The sequence below is a fragment of the Phacochoerus africanus genome, chromosome X (genome assembly GCF_016906955.1).
Source record: "Phacochoerus africanus isolate WHEZ1 chromosome X, ROS_Pafr_v1, whole genome shotgun sequence".
Taxonomy (NCBI): Eukaryota; Metazoa; Chordata; class Mammalia; order Artiodactyla; family Suidae; genus Phacochoerus; species Phacochoerus africanus.
In genome coordinates, this window is record NC_062560.1 from 72936903 (window position 1) to 72951580 (window position 14678).

Here is a 14678-nt window from a genome sequence, read left to right on the forward strand (position 1 = left end):
AATCCAACTAGGAACCATGAGGTTGCGGGTTCGATCCCTGGCCTTGCTCAGTGGGTTAAGGATCCAGCGTTGCTGTGAGCTGTGCTGTAGGTCACAGACGCGGCTTGGATCCCACGTTGCTGTGGCTGTGGTGTAGGCCGGCAGCTACAGCTCCAATTGGAACCCTAGCTTGGGAACCTCCATATGCCACAGGTGTGGCCCTAGAAAAGGCAAAAAGACAAAAAAATAAAAAAAATAAAAAGTTTAAATTTCACTTCCAAAAAGTCTTCCTTAAACCCAGTCATGCTCATCATTCTATTACTCCATGCCCCATAATACACACATGCAGTTTACCTTGCATTTATTTATCAGTTCCTTTTTAATAGTCCTTTGGGTGTCTTGTATATACTTCAGCTAGACTTTAATTTTCTTAAGATCCTAACATCTTTTCTTGTGTGCCCCTCACAACACCTACTGTACTACGCTATAGATGTGGTATTTAACACTTGATGAATAAATAGCTCACACATGCAAAAGATGGAGGTATAAACATATACATAAAATTAATAAACATATACTTATATATTTAAATATGAAAGAAAAATCTGTAGAAAACAAAAAAAAAACTAGGTCGGAAAAAAAATAAATTTTAAATTCAAAAGTCTGGGTACAGTGAATAAAAGTGCCATATTAAAATTAACACAATAGGAGTTCCCGTCATGGCGCAGTGGTTAACAAATCTGACTAGGAACCATAAGGTTGCGTTCAATCCCTGGCCTTGCTCAGTTGGGTTAAGGATCCGGCATTGCCATGAGCTGTAGTGTGTAGGTTGCAGACTCGGCTCAGATCCCAAGTTGCTGTGGCTCTGGCATAGGCTGGTGGCTACAGCCCCGATTAGACCCCTAGCCTGGGAACCTCTATATGCCGAGGGAGCGGCCCTAGAAAAGGCAAAAAAAATATATAAATAAAATTAAATTAACAGAATAAACACTACAATAAGAGTACAATGGAAGAATAACTTTTCAAGTGTCAAAAAATAAAATATCATGCTACTTCTTGTTACAATCTAGTAATTTCAATTAAATACAATGAAAACAGAACAATACGGTTAAATGTCAAAACAATTTTCAGATCCAGGAAACTGGAGTGAGGAAAGTTCTAGTCCTGGATGCATTACTTAGCAGACATTAGGCAAGTCACTTGATCTCTCTGACTCTCCATCTATGAAATGGAGATCATTTCATCTGCCTTAACTTTCATGATGTTATTATAAAATAAATGAGCAAACATATATGAAAAGTATTTTTCATAAACTCTAAAATTTTAATCAAATATAAGATATTGTTAAATTTCCCACAGTTCAATAGGCAAATCAAAAACTCCTTAGGTTGTCTGAGACCACATGTTGAAAGCTCTTTGGCTGCAGAACCACATAAGAGCACCACTGCCATTAAGCAACATTAAAAATGAAGAGCAGTAATATGAAATGTGATTTGCGTATTTTCTACAGAATTGTTCACGCTTCGTATTCTCTTTCACTGTTTTGAAAACCAGTAAACCAAAGTGTGTTCCATGAGCGATCTAAGGTGACAACTTTCAGCATAAAGTTCCATGCCTAATATTAAACTAAGAAATGACAGGATAATTAACTGCACTTTACAGATAAGACAGAATGTGGCAACTTCTCTTATTATAGACCATGATGATGACACTGTGGAAATTGAGCATAGCAAATGATTTGATGAGTAGCTCTCTATTACGTTCTGAGAAAGGGGGCTTTCTAAAGTGAATAAAATGCATTAACCAGTATTGGACAATCTGGAAAATATAAGTCAAAATACTTAATTAAAGGTATAAGTTTAAGGAAAGGAATTACTATTTGTGAATTTGTTCTACATCCATAAACTACTCAGTTTTATTATTCTCAACATTATAATCTGGTGAAATCCCTAGCACTGTGGAAAATATATGCAATAAAAACACAACAGTGTCCCTACTTTCCATTAACCACCACCACAATTTTTTGGAGTTCTGCCAAGGTTGAATTTAATATCTAACCAGAAGTTATAAAGACACCAAAAAATTCCCCAAATTCCACTTAATTCCTCAGTAAGCAAACTTCTGTTCATCAAAAAGGACTTATCTTCTCTCAAATTTAAAACCTTATACTGTGGTTAAAAATATTTTTAAGATTGTTTTTGTTTTATTTTATTTTTTGGCCACACCCATGGCATGTGGAAGTTCCCAGGTCAGGGATGGAACCCACACCACAGCAGTGATAATGGCAGATCTTTAACCCACTGTGCCACCAGAGAACTCCAAAAAAACATAATCTTAAAAAAAGATAATTTGACCTTTTGAAGAACACTTCAGATTAAAATACCTCAATTTTCAAGTATTTGCAAAGTATAAAAACATTTGCCAGTTGTAAATGTATGTGGCTGAATTACAAGCTCTAAAAGGAACCTTTGAGTTCTAAAACACTCTAGGATTTTAACATACAAAGAGGAAAAATCTGCATCATTAATTCTTATAAAAATGTTCAATATGAAAATAAATTTACAAATGAAATCTAACATTTATATTGTAATTTGAATTTCAAAGGACATTTACAATACAGTGTAATAGTATTTTTGAAATAATTTTACCTAACTGAAACTGCTGAATAACTGCTTTGTTGAATGCATTTTTAACCGTTTGCCACAATCTATATATACCTCTGAGAATTTAGCAGTATAAATTCTGATATTATCTAGTATTGCTTATCAATTAATGGTAGTAACAAGGAAACGCCTCAAGTGAATGTGTCTATTAATGTCCTGTAACAGTCACCCTTTTAGATAAGTCAAACAAAAAATTGCCAACCAGCTGGTTAATTGATTCAGCACAGGCGTTCACTATTTATTTTTCAGTCATTTGCACCTTTTTTCCCCTACAGTATAGCTTGTTGCAAAAACTGTATTCTTTTACTTTGATGTATGTACTTTGCTCTAAGGCCATTCATTTTGATTTGCACAGTATATGTTATACTGCTACCCAGCTGTTTATTCCTGCAAATAAATGTTTTATGGTTACTCATAAAGAGTTATAAAAATCAGACTACCAAAAGCTGTTGTTCCAGAAAAGAGCAATAAAAAAAACAAACAAACAAACAAAAAAAACACTGTAACCAATTTTGAATTGCTGCAATATAATACACTGGTAGATATATTTCCTTATTTGTTACCAACTAAAAATGTTAACCCATACTGTAGAATATAGCCGAAATATCAACCTCTTGTCACATTTCTTCAAGAACAAAAATCTCATAAGGTGGTGTACGTCAAGTAGTACTGTTGGTTTCCAACTCATCAACCATTATCTTCTTCCTCCCTGCCACAAGAGCTGCAATTTTGTTCCAGTATTAGGCAGAAGGTGCCCAGAACCAGGGGCTGGACCATCACAGCCAATTACAGTAATTTTATTGCCCTTTGCTAGTGACTGGTTTAGGAGAGAGTAATTTATATAGTTTTAGCCAATGAGACAAGGGAGAATCTGCTGGGGGCTCTTGGTAAAAACTCTAGTATAACAAGAACAACAACAGAAAGCATACACGTTATAAAAAACTTTCCCTCTTCATTTCAGGTTTAGAGATTTTTTCTGTTGTTGCGTGAAAACCTGTTTGGAATCGTGGCAACCATCTTGTTACTCTGGACAGAAAGCTAAGAAAAGTGGAGAGCAGCTACCCCAGAGCCCTCATGTGATTAAGGTTCTCAAATTAGCAAATTCTGCAAATAGCAACCAACTCACACATTTTCCTACCCTCCCACCTACCCTTCCATCTACTTGTTTAAAGCACTTTTAGTTGGGTACTGTGTCACTTGTACTTATTTGTTTACAGCAATGAACTATAGTTTCCTCTAAATAATAAAGCTTACAGGTGATTTTTCATTTAAAAAATTTTTGTATTTCTTTCTTATTAGTATTATTATATTTGTGCCCAAGAAGCTCATGTTACTTGCAAAATTTTTAATTTAAAATCTTAGAATTTAAAATAAGTATGCAGAATTTGAGATTACTATTACAATGTCTTTATTTTAGTATCAATCCACTAAAGAGCTGGTTTATTTGTAAATCTATGAAAGAAGTTTTCATCCTGCTTTAACATTACCACGCCAGAAAAGGGGGAAAATGTTCCATATTATGCAAAAAAAGGGAAAAGGGCAGAAAAGGTACAAGTTCTTGCCAGTATTTTAGAAAAATAAAATCTCTTCTCATTGAAGAAACTATATGACATTATGCAATTAATAGGCAACAATCTTTTACCAAAGAACTCTTTGGGTTTCTGTGAATTATGTATGAATTAATGTACAGTACCTTTTCATAGTCTGTTGAATATTTAAAACCAGAAATAGCAGCTGCCTTTATTCCCTCACATAACTACAAAAATATCCTGTGGCGTATAAACTAGTCACAACAACTAAAGGATACTGGATTCATCTCATCTTCGTAACAGTGGGAGGTAGGCACTTTAATTTTTCATTGTGGATATGACTACTTAACAAATCTAAGTAATAGTCTACTTAATTAAAGAAGTAAATGTACTTCTTTAGGTGCAGGTCTTCAAAAAGGAAATAGTTTATTCACTTGATAGAACGGTTCTATTGATGTGCACACATGCATTTATCTGATACCTGAAACACAACATGATACAATGGAAACGGTATAAACTTTTGAGTTAGATGTGGGTTCAAATCTTGGTTCTCCCATCTCTGGCTTTCCCTGATTGTATATAGATTAAATGAAACTAAATGAAAATATTAAAGCACTAAGTTACAGCAACCGTCACAAAGATATTATCCAGTAAATGCTATAGTCTTTTTCACTTCCTTTCCATAAATCAACTGTGTAATCACGAAATTCATTTCAATGAAAAACAATCTATGTATAGCAAAAGTATTTCTGGCCCAAACTAGAAATTATCTCATATATTACAAGCAACATTCCGGGTAACAAAGCAATGATAAAATGAAACAATCTGGACAGATCTTTATAGAATTTGTGATAATGGGACTTAAACTATGACCACAGACTAAGCCCTACAATTTCTATTTTAATATTTCACCAGTAACCAAAAAGTACTAACTTTAATGTTCAAAAGACCACTAAAACCTTTATTATTTTATTTATTTATTTTTTGCCTTTTCTAGGGCCGCTCCCGTGGCATGCGGAGGTTCCCAGGCTAGGGGTCTAATAGGAGCTGTAGCCACTGGCCTACGCCACAGTCACAGCAACGCGGGATCCGAGCCGCGTCTGCGACCTACACCACAGCTCATGGCAATGCCAGATGCTTAACCCACTGAGCAAGGCCAGGGATTGAACCTGCAACCTCATGGTTCCTAGTCAGATTTGTTAACCACTGCGCCACAATGGGAACTCCAAAAACCTTTATTTTTTTTAATTCTTTTTTTCCTTTTAGAGATTTTATTCAGAATTGTAGACTTCTCATTTTTTTAATTTTTATTTATTTTTTTCCACTGTACAGCATGGGGACCAAGTTACACATACATATATACATACTTTTTCCTGCCATTGTTGTGTTGTGTTGTAAGTATCTAGACATAGTCCTCAATGCTACACAGCAGGATCTCATAAATCCATTCCAAGAGCAATAGATTGCATCCATTAACCCCAAGCTCCCGATCCCTCCCACTCCCTCCACCTCCCCCTTCACAAGTCTGTTCTCCAAGTCCATGATTTTCTTTTCTGTGGAAACGTTCATTTGTGCCATTTATTATATTCCAGATATAAGTGATATCATATGGTATTTATCTTTCTCTTTCTGACTTATTTCACTCAGTGTGAGTCTCTAGTTCCATCCATGTTGCTGCAAATGGCATTATTTTGTTCTTTTTATGGCTGAATAGTATTCCATTGCGTATATATACCACATTTCCCTAATCCAATCATCTGTGGAAGGACATTTAGGTTGTTTCCATGTCTTGGCTATTGTGAATAGTGCTGCAATAAAGCTGCAGGTGCATGTGTCTTTAAGGCAAGTTTTGTCCAGATATATGCCCAAGAGTGGGACTGCTGGGTCATATGGGAATTCTATGTATAAGATTTCTAAGGTACCTCCATAGTGTTCTCCATAGTGGCTGTACCAGTTTACATTCCCACCAACAGTGCAGGAAGGTTCCCTTTTTTCCACAACCCCTCCAGCATTTATTAATGATGGCCATTCTGACTGGTATGACGTGGTATCTCATGGTAGTTTTGATTTGCATTTCTCTTATAATCAGGGATGTTGAGCATTTTTCATGTCATTGTTGGCCATCTGTATGTCTTCCTTGGAGAACGGTCGATTCAGGTCTTTTGCCCATTTTTCCATTAGATAGTTGGCTTTTTTGCTGTTGAGTTGTATCAGTTGCTTGTATATCCTAGAGATTAAGCCCTTGCCCACTGCATCATTTGAAACTATTTTCTCCCATTCTGAAAGTTGTCTTTTTGTTTTCTTTTGGGTTTCCTTTGCTGTGCAAAAGCTTTTCAGTTTGATTAGCTCCCACTGGTTTATTTTTGCTCTTATTTTTGTTGCCTTGGGAGAATGACCTGAGAAAATATTCATGAGGTTGATGTCAGAGAGTGTTTTGCCTATGTTTTCTTCTAGGAGTTTGATGGTGTCCTGTCTTCTATTTAAGTCTTTCAGCCATTTGGAGTTTATTTTTGTGCATGGTGTGAGGGTGTGTTCTAGTTTCATTGCTTTGCATGCAGCTGTCCAGGTTTCCCAGCAATGCTTGCTGAATAGACTTTCTTTTTCCCATTTGATGTTCTTGCCTCCCTTGTCAAAGATTAATGGACCCTAGGTGTCAGGGTTTATTTCTGGGTTCTCTATTCTGTTCCATTGGTCTGTCTGTCTGTTTTGATACCAGTACCACTGTCTTGATGATTGTGGCTTTCTAATATTTCCTGAAGTCTGGGAGAGTTATGCCTCCTGCTTGGTTTTTGTTTCTCAGGATTGCTTTGGCACAGAATTGTAGACTTTTCAACATTCTTTTTGAGTCTCCTTTATGTTTATTCTTTTCTTGATTTTTTTTTTCTTTTTTATAGCCACACTTGTGGCACACGGAAGTTCCTGGACTAGGGGTCTTATCAAAGCTGCAGGTGAGGCCTACGCTACACTAATGTCAGATCAGAGCTGCATCTGTGACCTACACCAGTTTGCAGCAATGTTGGATCCTTAACCCACTGAGCAAGGCCAGGGATTAAACCGCCATCCTCACGAACACTAGTTGGGTTCTTAACCCGCTGAGACACAATGGGAACTCCCACTGAAACCTTTAGATTGAACACTTCAGAATTATTTTTGAAAGTAAGTAAAGTCCACAATGATAAAAAAATAAAGTACTACCCTATATGTTTACATTAGAATATGGTGTTACTGACTTGCCATGTACTTTGAGGTATTTTCTAGGCAGCAGTGATGCATTTGCACTGATGTAATACATCCTTACCGTGTCTTCCTTATAATCAAAGATTAAAAATCCAGAAGCTACTAGTTATGGCTATAACATTGTTTGTGGCCAAGAGACAGACACTATTCTTCCTTAATGAAATATCAAGTGCCATATGTGAAAATCAAACCACAGATTTTGGCCTAATAAACATCAATTCTATAAATAAGCTAACTCATCTGGTCTAAAATGGGAAGACAAGTCATAACATTTCATCATTCATATCATTATAAAGCTATGTTTAAATTATATTTTGGAAATTTACCAAAACATTTAAAACAATATTCTATATATGTAATGTACCAAGGATTGAGATTTGATGTCTATCTATTTGCCTAATGCAACTAAACAGAGTAAACTCTTAGTGGGAATGACCGTTAAAGTGTAAGACTTCCAATAATTTGACATTTGGTCAGACTGTCGGTTTGATCTGCATGCGCTGAAAGAGTAGTGGACAAGATCAAGATAACTAGCAAGTGAGAGAATCTAAATGATTGCCCAGCATTAGTGTATAATTATAAATTCTTGGGAAGTGACAATAACTTCCTTTATTTATAAAATGCTCATTAACTGAGCCTAAAGATAAGAAGACAACTCAATTAACTTGTGGAAATTGGCTGTAGATAGAAACACATGACTCTCAATAGAAAATAGACTCTAAAAAAAAGCCAATGAAAGGAAAACATAAAACCATTCCTCCTTCCAGAAAACAAGCACTGTCTATACAAAAATTCTAAAGAATCTAAAAAAAATTCCTAGAATAAACAACTTCAGCAAGATTCCAGTATACAAGGTGAATGCATAAAAATAAATTGTATTTCTAGAAGTTCCCACTGTGGCGCAATGAGTTAAGAATCCGACTGCAGCAGCTGGGGTCACTGCAGAGGCATGGGTTCAATCCTCAGCCCAGTGCGGTGGGTTAAAGGACCTGGTATTGCCACTGTTGCAACAGTGATAATGGGATTCAACCCTGTCCTGGGAACTTCCATATGCCATGGGTATGGCCATAAAAAATTGTATTTCTAGGGAGTTTCCTTTATGGCACAGCAGAAACACATCTGACTAGTATCCCATGAGGACGAAGGTTCGATCCCTGGCCTCACTCAGTGGGTTGGGATCCGGCATTGTCACAGATGTGGCTCGGATCCCGAGTTGCTGTGGCTGTGGTGTAGGCCAGCAGCTGTAGCTCCAATTAGACCCCTAGCCTGGTAACTTCCATATGCTGTGGGTGCGGCCCTAAAAAGCCAAAAAAAAAAAAAATATATTTCTAGATACTAATAATGAACATGTTAAAACCAAAATTAAAATAGCAGTACAACTTAAAATTGCAAGTGTACCAAAGAAAAATATTTAGGTATATAATTAACAAAACATGTACAGAACTGGTAGGTTTAAAATTATACAATTCTGCAGAAAGAAATCACAGATGACCTTCATAAATGAAAGACATACTTTGTTGATGGATTGGAAGACTCAAAATAATAAAAATGTCAATTCTCCCCAAGTTGATCTATAACTTTGATGCAATTTCCATCGAAATTCCAGTAACATTTTCTAGACATAGACAAGCTTATAAAAATATTTTTATGGAAAGGCACAAACCTAGACAGACGACTCGATTATGATGTGCTATATATACACAATGGAATACTACTCAGCCATAAAAAAAGAACAAAATAATGCCAGGGCCACACCAACATGGAATCTGAGCCATGTCTGTGACCTACACCACATCTCGGGGCAACACCAGATCCTTAACACACTGAATGAGTCCAGGGACTGAACCTGTGTCCTCATGGATCCCAGTCAGGTTCATTAACAGCTGAGCCATGATGGAAACTCCCCATCCTGCCTTTATGATTCAGCTTTCTATGTGATACTGAGGAAAAGATGTCCCCTCTCTGGTCCTTTGTTTTACTGTTAACAAAACATGAATGGTTTGGACTAGGTGATCTCAAAAGTCTCTCTGGGCTTGAACATGCTGCTATTTTAGGTGCTAGCTGATAGACTAACAGAGGAAAAGTAGAATCAACAAGCCAAGAGCAGATTTAGGGCCATTTAGCGTAGAGGCGAATGGCTTTTCTAATCAGGATCCCTCAAGGACATCACTGTGTTATAGCAGAGTATAATAATTGATGATCATAATTATATCCCAGTGTCTTTAGGCAGAAGATAAATTATGTTCTCTCTATTCCCCTTGAAAAGGTGGGGGGATTTCAAATGCATTTTAGAAAGATGAGTATTAAAAATGATTAGAATAAAAAAATTACCATTTTAAGAAATTAGTTTTGGTTTTCTAGAAAATTCCCTCATTTTCTCTCTGAGTAAGGATATCACTATGCAGTAGTTCCTCCACATTCTTATACATCACAAAATTCTTTTGTAATAGGTGATGAAAAATATGGTGCAGATACCTGTCTTTTTGTTGTTACTGCTTTTTTTTAACATTTGCATTGATGATAATGTTTTATTTTGTGTACATAGATATGTGTGTAAGTTCTGTACAATTTTAACACATATGTGAGTTCATGTATCCTACATATCGAAGATCACCCACATGTTCATTGCGGCACTATTCACAATAGCCAAAACATGGAAACAACCCAAATGTCCATCAACAGATGATTGGATTAGGAAGATGTGGTGTATATATATACAATGGAATACTAGTCAGCCATAAAAAAGAATGACATAATGCCATTTGCAGCAACATGGATGGAACTAGAGATTCATCCTGAGTGAAGTAAGTCAGAAAGAGAAAGATAAATACCATATGATATCACATATCTGGAATATAATAAATGGCACAAATGAACGTTTCCACAGAAAAGAAAACCATGGACTTGGAGAACAGATTTGTGATTGCCAAGGGGGAGGGGGAGGAAGTGGGGTGGTTGAGGAGCTTGGGGTTAACAGATACAAACTATTGCCTTTGGAATGGATTAGCAATCAGATCCTGCTGTGTAGCACTGGGAACTATGTCTAGACACTTAGGATGGCGCATGACAATGTGCGAAAATAGAATGTGTATATTTATGTGTAACTGGGTCACCATGCTGTACAGTAGAAAAAATGGGGTAATAACTATTAAAAAATAATAATGAAATAAAATAAAATAAAATAAAATAATAAAGGCAGGATGGATAACCCTGGTTCTCAGTGTGGTTCTAAGTGTGCTTGTCTCTAGCAGATATCCCTTTCCTATTTGCTGCTTTAAATTCTTATAGTAGGAGTTCCCGTTGTGGGTCAGCAGTAATAAATCTGACCAGTATCCATGAGGATGTGGGTTCAATCCCTGGCCTCGCTCAGTGGGTTAAGGATCCAGTGTTGCCATGAGCTGTGGTGTAGGTCACAGACACGGCTTGGATCTGGCATTGCCATGGCTGTGGCATAAGCTGGCAGGTGTAGCTCTGATTCAACCCCTAGCCTGAGAACTTCCATATGCCGTGGATGCGGACCCAAAAAGGCAAAAAAAAAAAAAAAAAATCTTATAATAGAAAAAAACAAAAACAAAAACAAACAGAAATAGGGTCATTACACATATGTATTCCACAAGGTTTTTGATACTAACTCAGAGGGTCCTGGGTGATGATCTCTCATATAAAGTAAATCTTTGTGACAGCTATTTTGGCCCTCGCCCTTTTCACATAATTCCAAGTTTGTGATCATGATCCAAAAGATTAAGGCTACCACGGTTTAGCTGGGGCTAGGAAAGGTACTGTTATTCCTATTTACCCATGCTTGTAGCACTTAATATAGACAAGTGGATTTTTTGTACATTCCTACACCTGATGTTCTCAGGACTCATCCTGCTTACTATGGCATTTACAACCAGCTAAGCTTTCCAAGTAAATGAAGACATAAAGAACATTATCCCAGTGCACCTCTTATTCCATGCCTAATGAGCAATGACAGGAATATAAGAGAATCCTACTTCTCTGTTTAAAAACAAAGCTTCTACCACCAAGCTTTTATCACTTTGAGAAGTTCCAAAAATGAAACCAAAGAGATCAGAAATTGAAACCAAGATGATTTCCTCTGCACTCAAAATGTGTCATTTCAGTCATCAGAAACCATAAACATTGTCATGAAGAGCAGAGAAATCAGAGGCCTTAAAAACTGCAAAAGCACCTCTCAGAGGACCTGAGTGTGATTGTCACTATATTCTAGTCAAGTAGCATTCATGGACACACAAGAAAGTTACCAAATACATATTACTGGTTTCATTAAAGTGTGTAACTTTTCAGTTGAGATCACCTTCTGTTTTAAATCTGTCTATGCTGGCTCTAAACAATGTCAGTTACAGCTCTCCATACTGAATGCCACTTAGCATTATGTAAATTACAATTGATAGCTGACATTTCAAAGGCTGTCCTTTTGCAGAAAATCATAGAAAATTAACTGTGTATTAATGGGAGAAAATGCTAGTTACCTGACAGATAAGAATATAGGTTAAGAAATCTACCACGGGTTTCCCAACTTTTCAGGGTCTCAGGTCACACTTACCGCAATGCCACAGCAAGGATATGTATGATGACAGTGCACATCCTGAAGAATCTCTAGTGTCTTGGATTTTATTTTAATTACTATTAAAGGGACTGACAGTCTGATGTTGTAAACCCCTCAACCCTATAGCTATTTGAACAATCACACTGAATTATGTGATTATTTCCTTTCAAGCCCATCAACCATGAAAAAAATTAACTGTCCCAATTGTTTTAAATAATGAATTATTTCACTCAGAAGGAGACACTGAAAACATTCCTACTTCCCCTCTGTTCTCTCCTGATTTATAAAAATATGCCCTTAAATGTCATGGCCACTCAATTTGATTTTTTTACTTCAAAATTATAATTTTCCATTTTGCTACACTGAATATTATCTAAGAAGAGTTAGGAGAACACTGAACTAAGATTGAAAAACCCTGAGTTTTAATCTTGAATTCCACCACTAGCTTAGGTATGGCCTTGAAATTTGTCAAGCCATGTGACCTTCAGCAAGTTAATCTCTTTGAGCTTCACTGAGGTCTCTATAAAAAAAAATCTAACTAACACTATTTGCTCCATCCTAGCACAGGGCCATTATAAGGATCAAATAAGAAATGCATTTAAAAGACTTAAATTATAAGTCATTAATATAAGACATTACATAAACAGAGAAAATTTAAAGTTTTACTTTTTTCTTCCAGTTTTATTGAGATATAATTGACATACAGCACCGTATAAGTTTAAGGCCTACAGCATAATGATTTGATTTACCTACATCATCAAGTGATTATCACAATAAGTTTAGTGAACATTCATCTCATATATATACAAAATTAAAGAAATAGAAAAAAAATTTTCTTGTAATGAGAGCTCTTAGGATTTATTCTCTTAACTTTCATATATAACACACAGGAGTTTCAATTGTGGCTCAGTGGTTAATGAATCTGACTAGGAACGATGAGGTTGTGGGTTCAATCCCTGGCCTCGCTCAGTGGGTTAAGGATCCGGCATTGCTGTGAGCTGTGGTGTAGGTCACAGATGCGGCTCAGATCCTGTGTTGCTGTGGCAGTGGTGTAGACTGGTGGCTACAGCTCTTATTAGACCCCCTAGCCTGGGAACCTCCATATACCACAGGCGCCACCCTAAAAAGACAAAAAAAGACTAAAAAAAAGGAACCATATATAACACACAGCAGTGTTAATCACATCAATCATGTTATACATTTCATCCCCAGTACTTATTTATTTTATAACTGGAAATCTCTATCTTTTGATTGCCTTCATCCAATCCTCCCCACACCCCACACCCTCCCCTGCTTTTTGTAACCACAAATCTGAACTCTTTTTCTATAAGTTTGTTTGTCTGTTCTTGAAGTTTTAATTGTGACAACATTGACGGACCTAGAGGGTATTATGCTAAGTGCTATAAGTCAGATAAAGACAAATACTGAATGATATCACAGATACGTGGAACCTAAAAAAAATACAAGTGAATAAACATAACAAAACTTAAAGTTACATTTATTTATTTTTTTTACTTCTTTTTGTGGCTGTACCCGTGGCATGCTGAAGTTCCTGGGCCAGGGACTGAACCTGTGCCACAGCAGTAGCCAGAGCCACAGCAGTGACAATGCTGGATCCTTAACCTACTGAGCCACCAGGGTACTCCAAAACTAAAAGCTACATCTTAAAAAATGCAAACCAGCCCATCAAGTAGACTTGTAGCAACCCATGCCATATCAATCCTTACTCTTGTCTTCTTTTGAATTAACGTAGATAAGAAGTCATTAATTTATCAAAAATACATACTTTTCATACCTTGCATAGCAAAATACTTCCACATGTTGGATGGTTTTGTCCCTCCTACTAAGAGCAATGGCTTCTTCATTTTCAAGGATCTTCTCTTGCCATGCTGAGCATTCACTTAAAATGTTACTGTTTTCCTAAACAAAATACAAATGAGAAATTTTAATTAAACTGGGTAATCTGAACCTCTGCTTTTCTGAGAAAATTTACACTTTCCTAAATTCATGCTTTTCATCTCATCCCATCAAAACACAAAGAAGGCTATCACTTCAGAATCACTAAAGCAATTCTAGTATAGTGTGCCAACTTCAAAGGAAGGAGAGGAAGACAATGTGTAAAAATCTATTCTATCAAAATCTAGTTCTGGTTTACAGGTTTCTATCAGAATATGTGACATTTTGATGCACTCATTTGGATGTAGCTGTTGTGATATTGCTTAAGAACTAGGACAAAGAACCCTCCATCTGCTGAGACTCAAAAAAACCACCCATCTATGGAGACTCAAGTGTATCTAATGGACATATTACTTGCTAATAATAAAGTTTTTACATTTTGTTGTCAAAAAGCAGGCTCAAAATTACTTCATTCTATTTACTTTCAGATCTTTGAAGACTGGTCACTAGGAGTTTCAAATTTTGATTACGTATAAAAGTATTTTTGAAAAGTACTCAGCCCAATATAACTAAGGACTTTATAATCAACCTGAATATTTTAAATTCAGAAAGACAATAAAAACAAAAATGTATAACAAAGTATGTAAATTCTTGGAGTTCCCTGGTGATGTAGCAGGTTAAAGTCTGGCATTGTTACTGCTGTGGTTTTAGTCACAGCTGTGGCACAGGTTCAATCCCTGGCCCAGGAACTTCCGCAGGCCACAAGTGTGGCCAAAAAACCCAAAAACAATCTATCTAAATTTT

At 36.4% G+C, this 14678-nt stretch overlaps 1 protein-coding gene across 2 annotated transcripts in view; it reads right to left on the reverse strand.

The window, feature by feature from the left end:
• CHM (CHM Rab escort protein) overlaps positions 1–14678 on the reverse strand; it is a 187494-nt gene that overhangs the window by 111270 nt on the left and 61546 nt on the right. Inside the window, exon 4 of one of the 2 annotated variants that reach the window (XM_047764611.1) lies at positions 13774–13898. In XM_047764611.1, coding sequence (XP_047620567.1) covers positions 13774–13898 — 125 coding nt within the window. Of the gene's footprint in view, positions 1–13764; positions 13899–14678 lie in introns of both variants that reach the window. The other variant, XM_047764610.1, reaches the window with a different exon arrangement.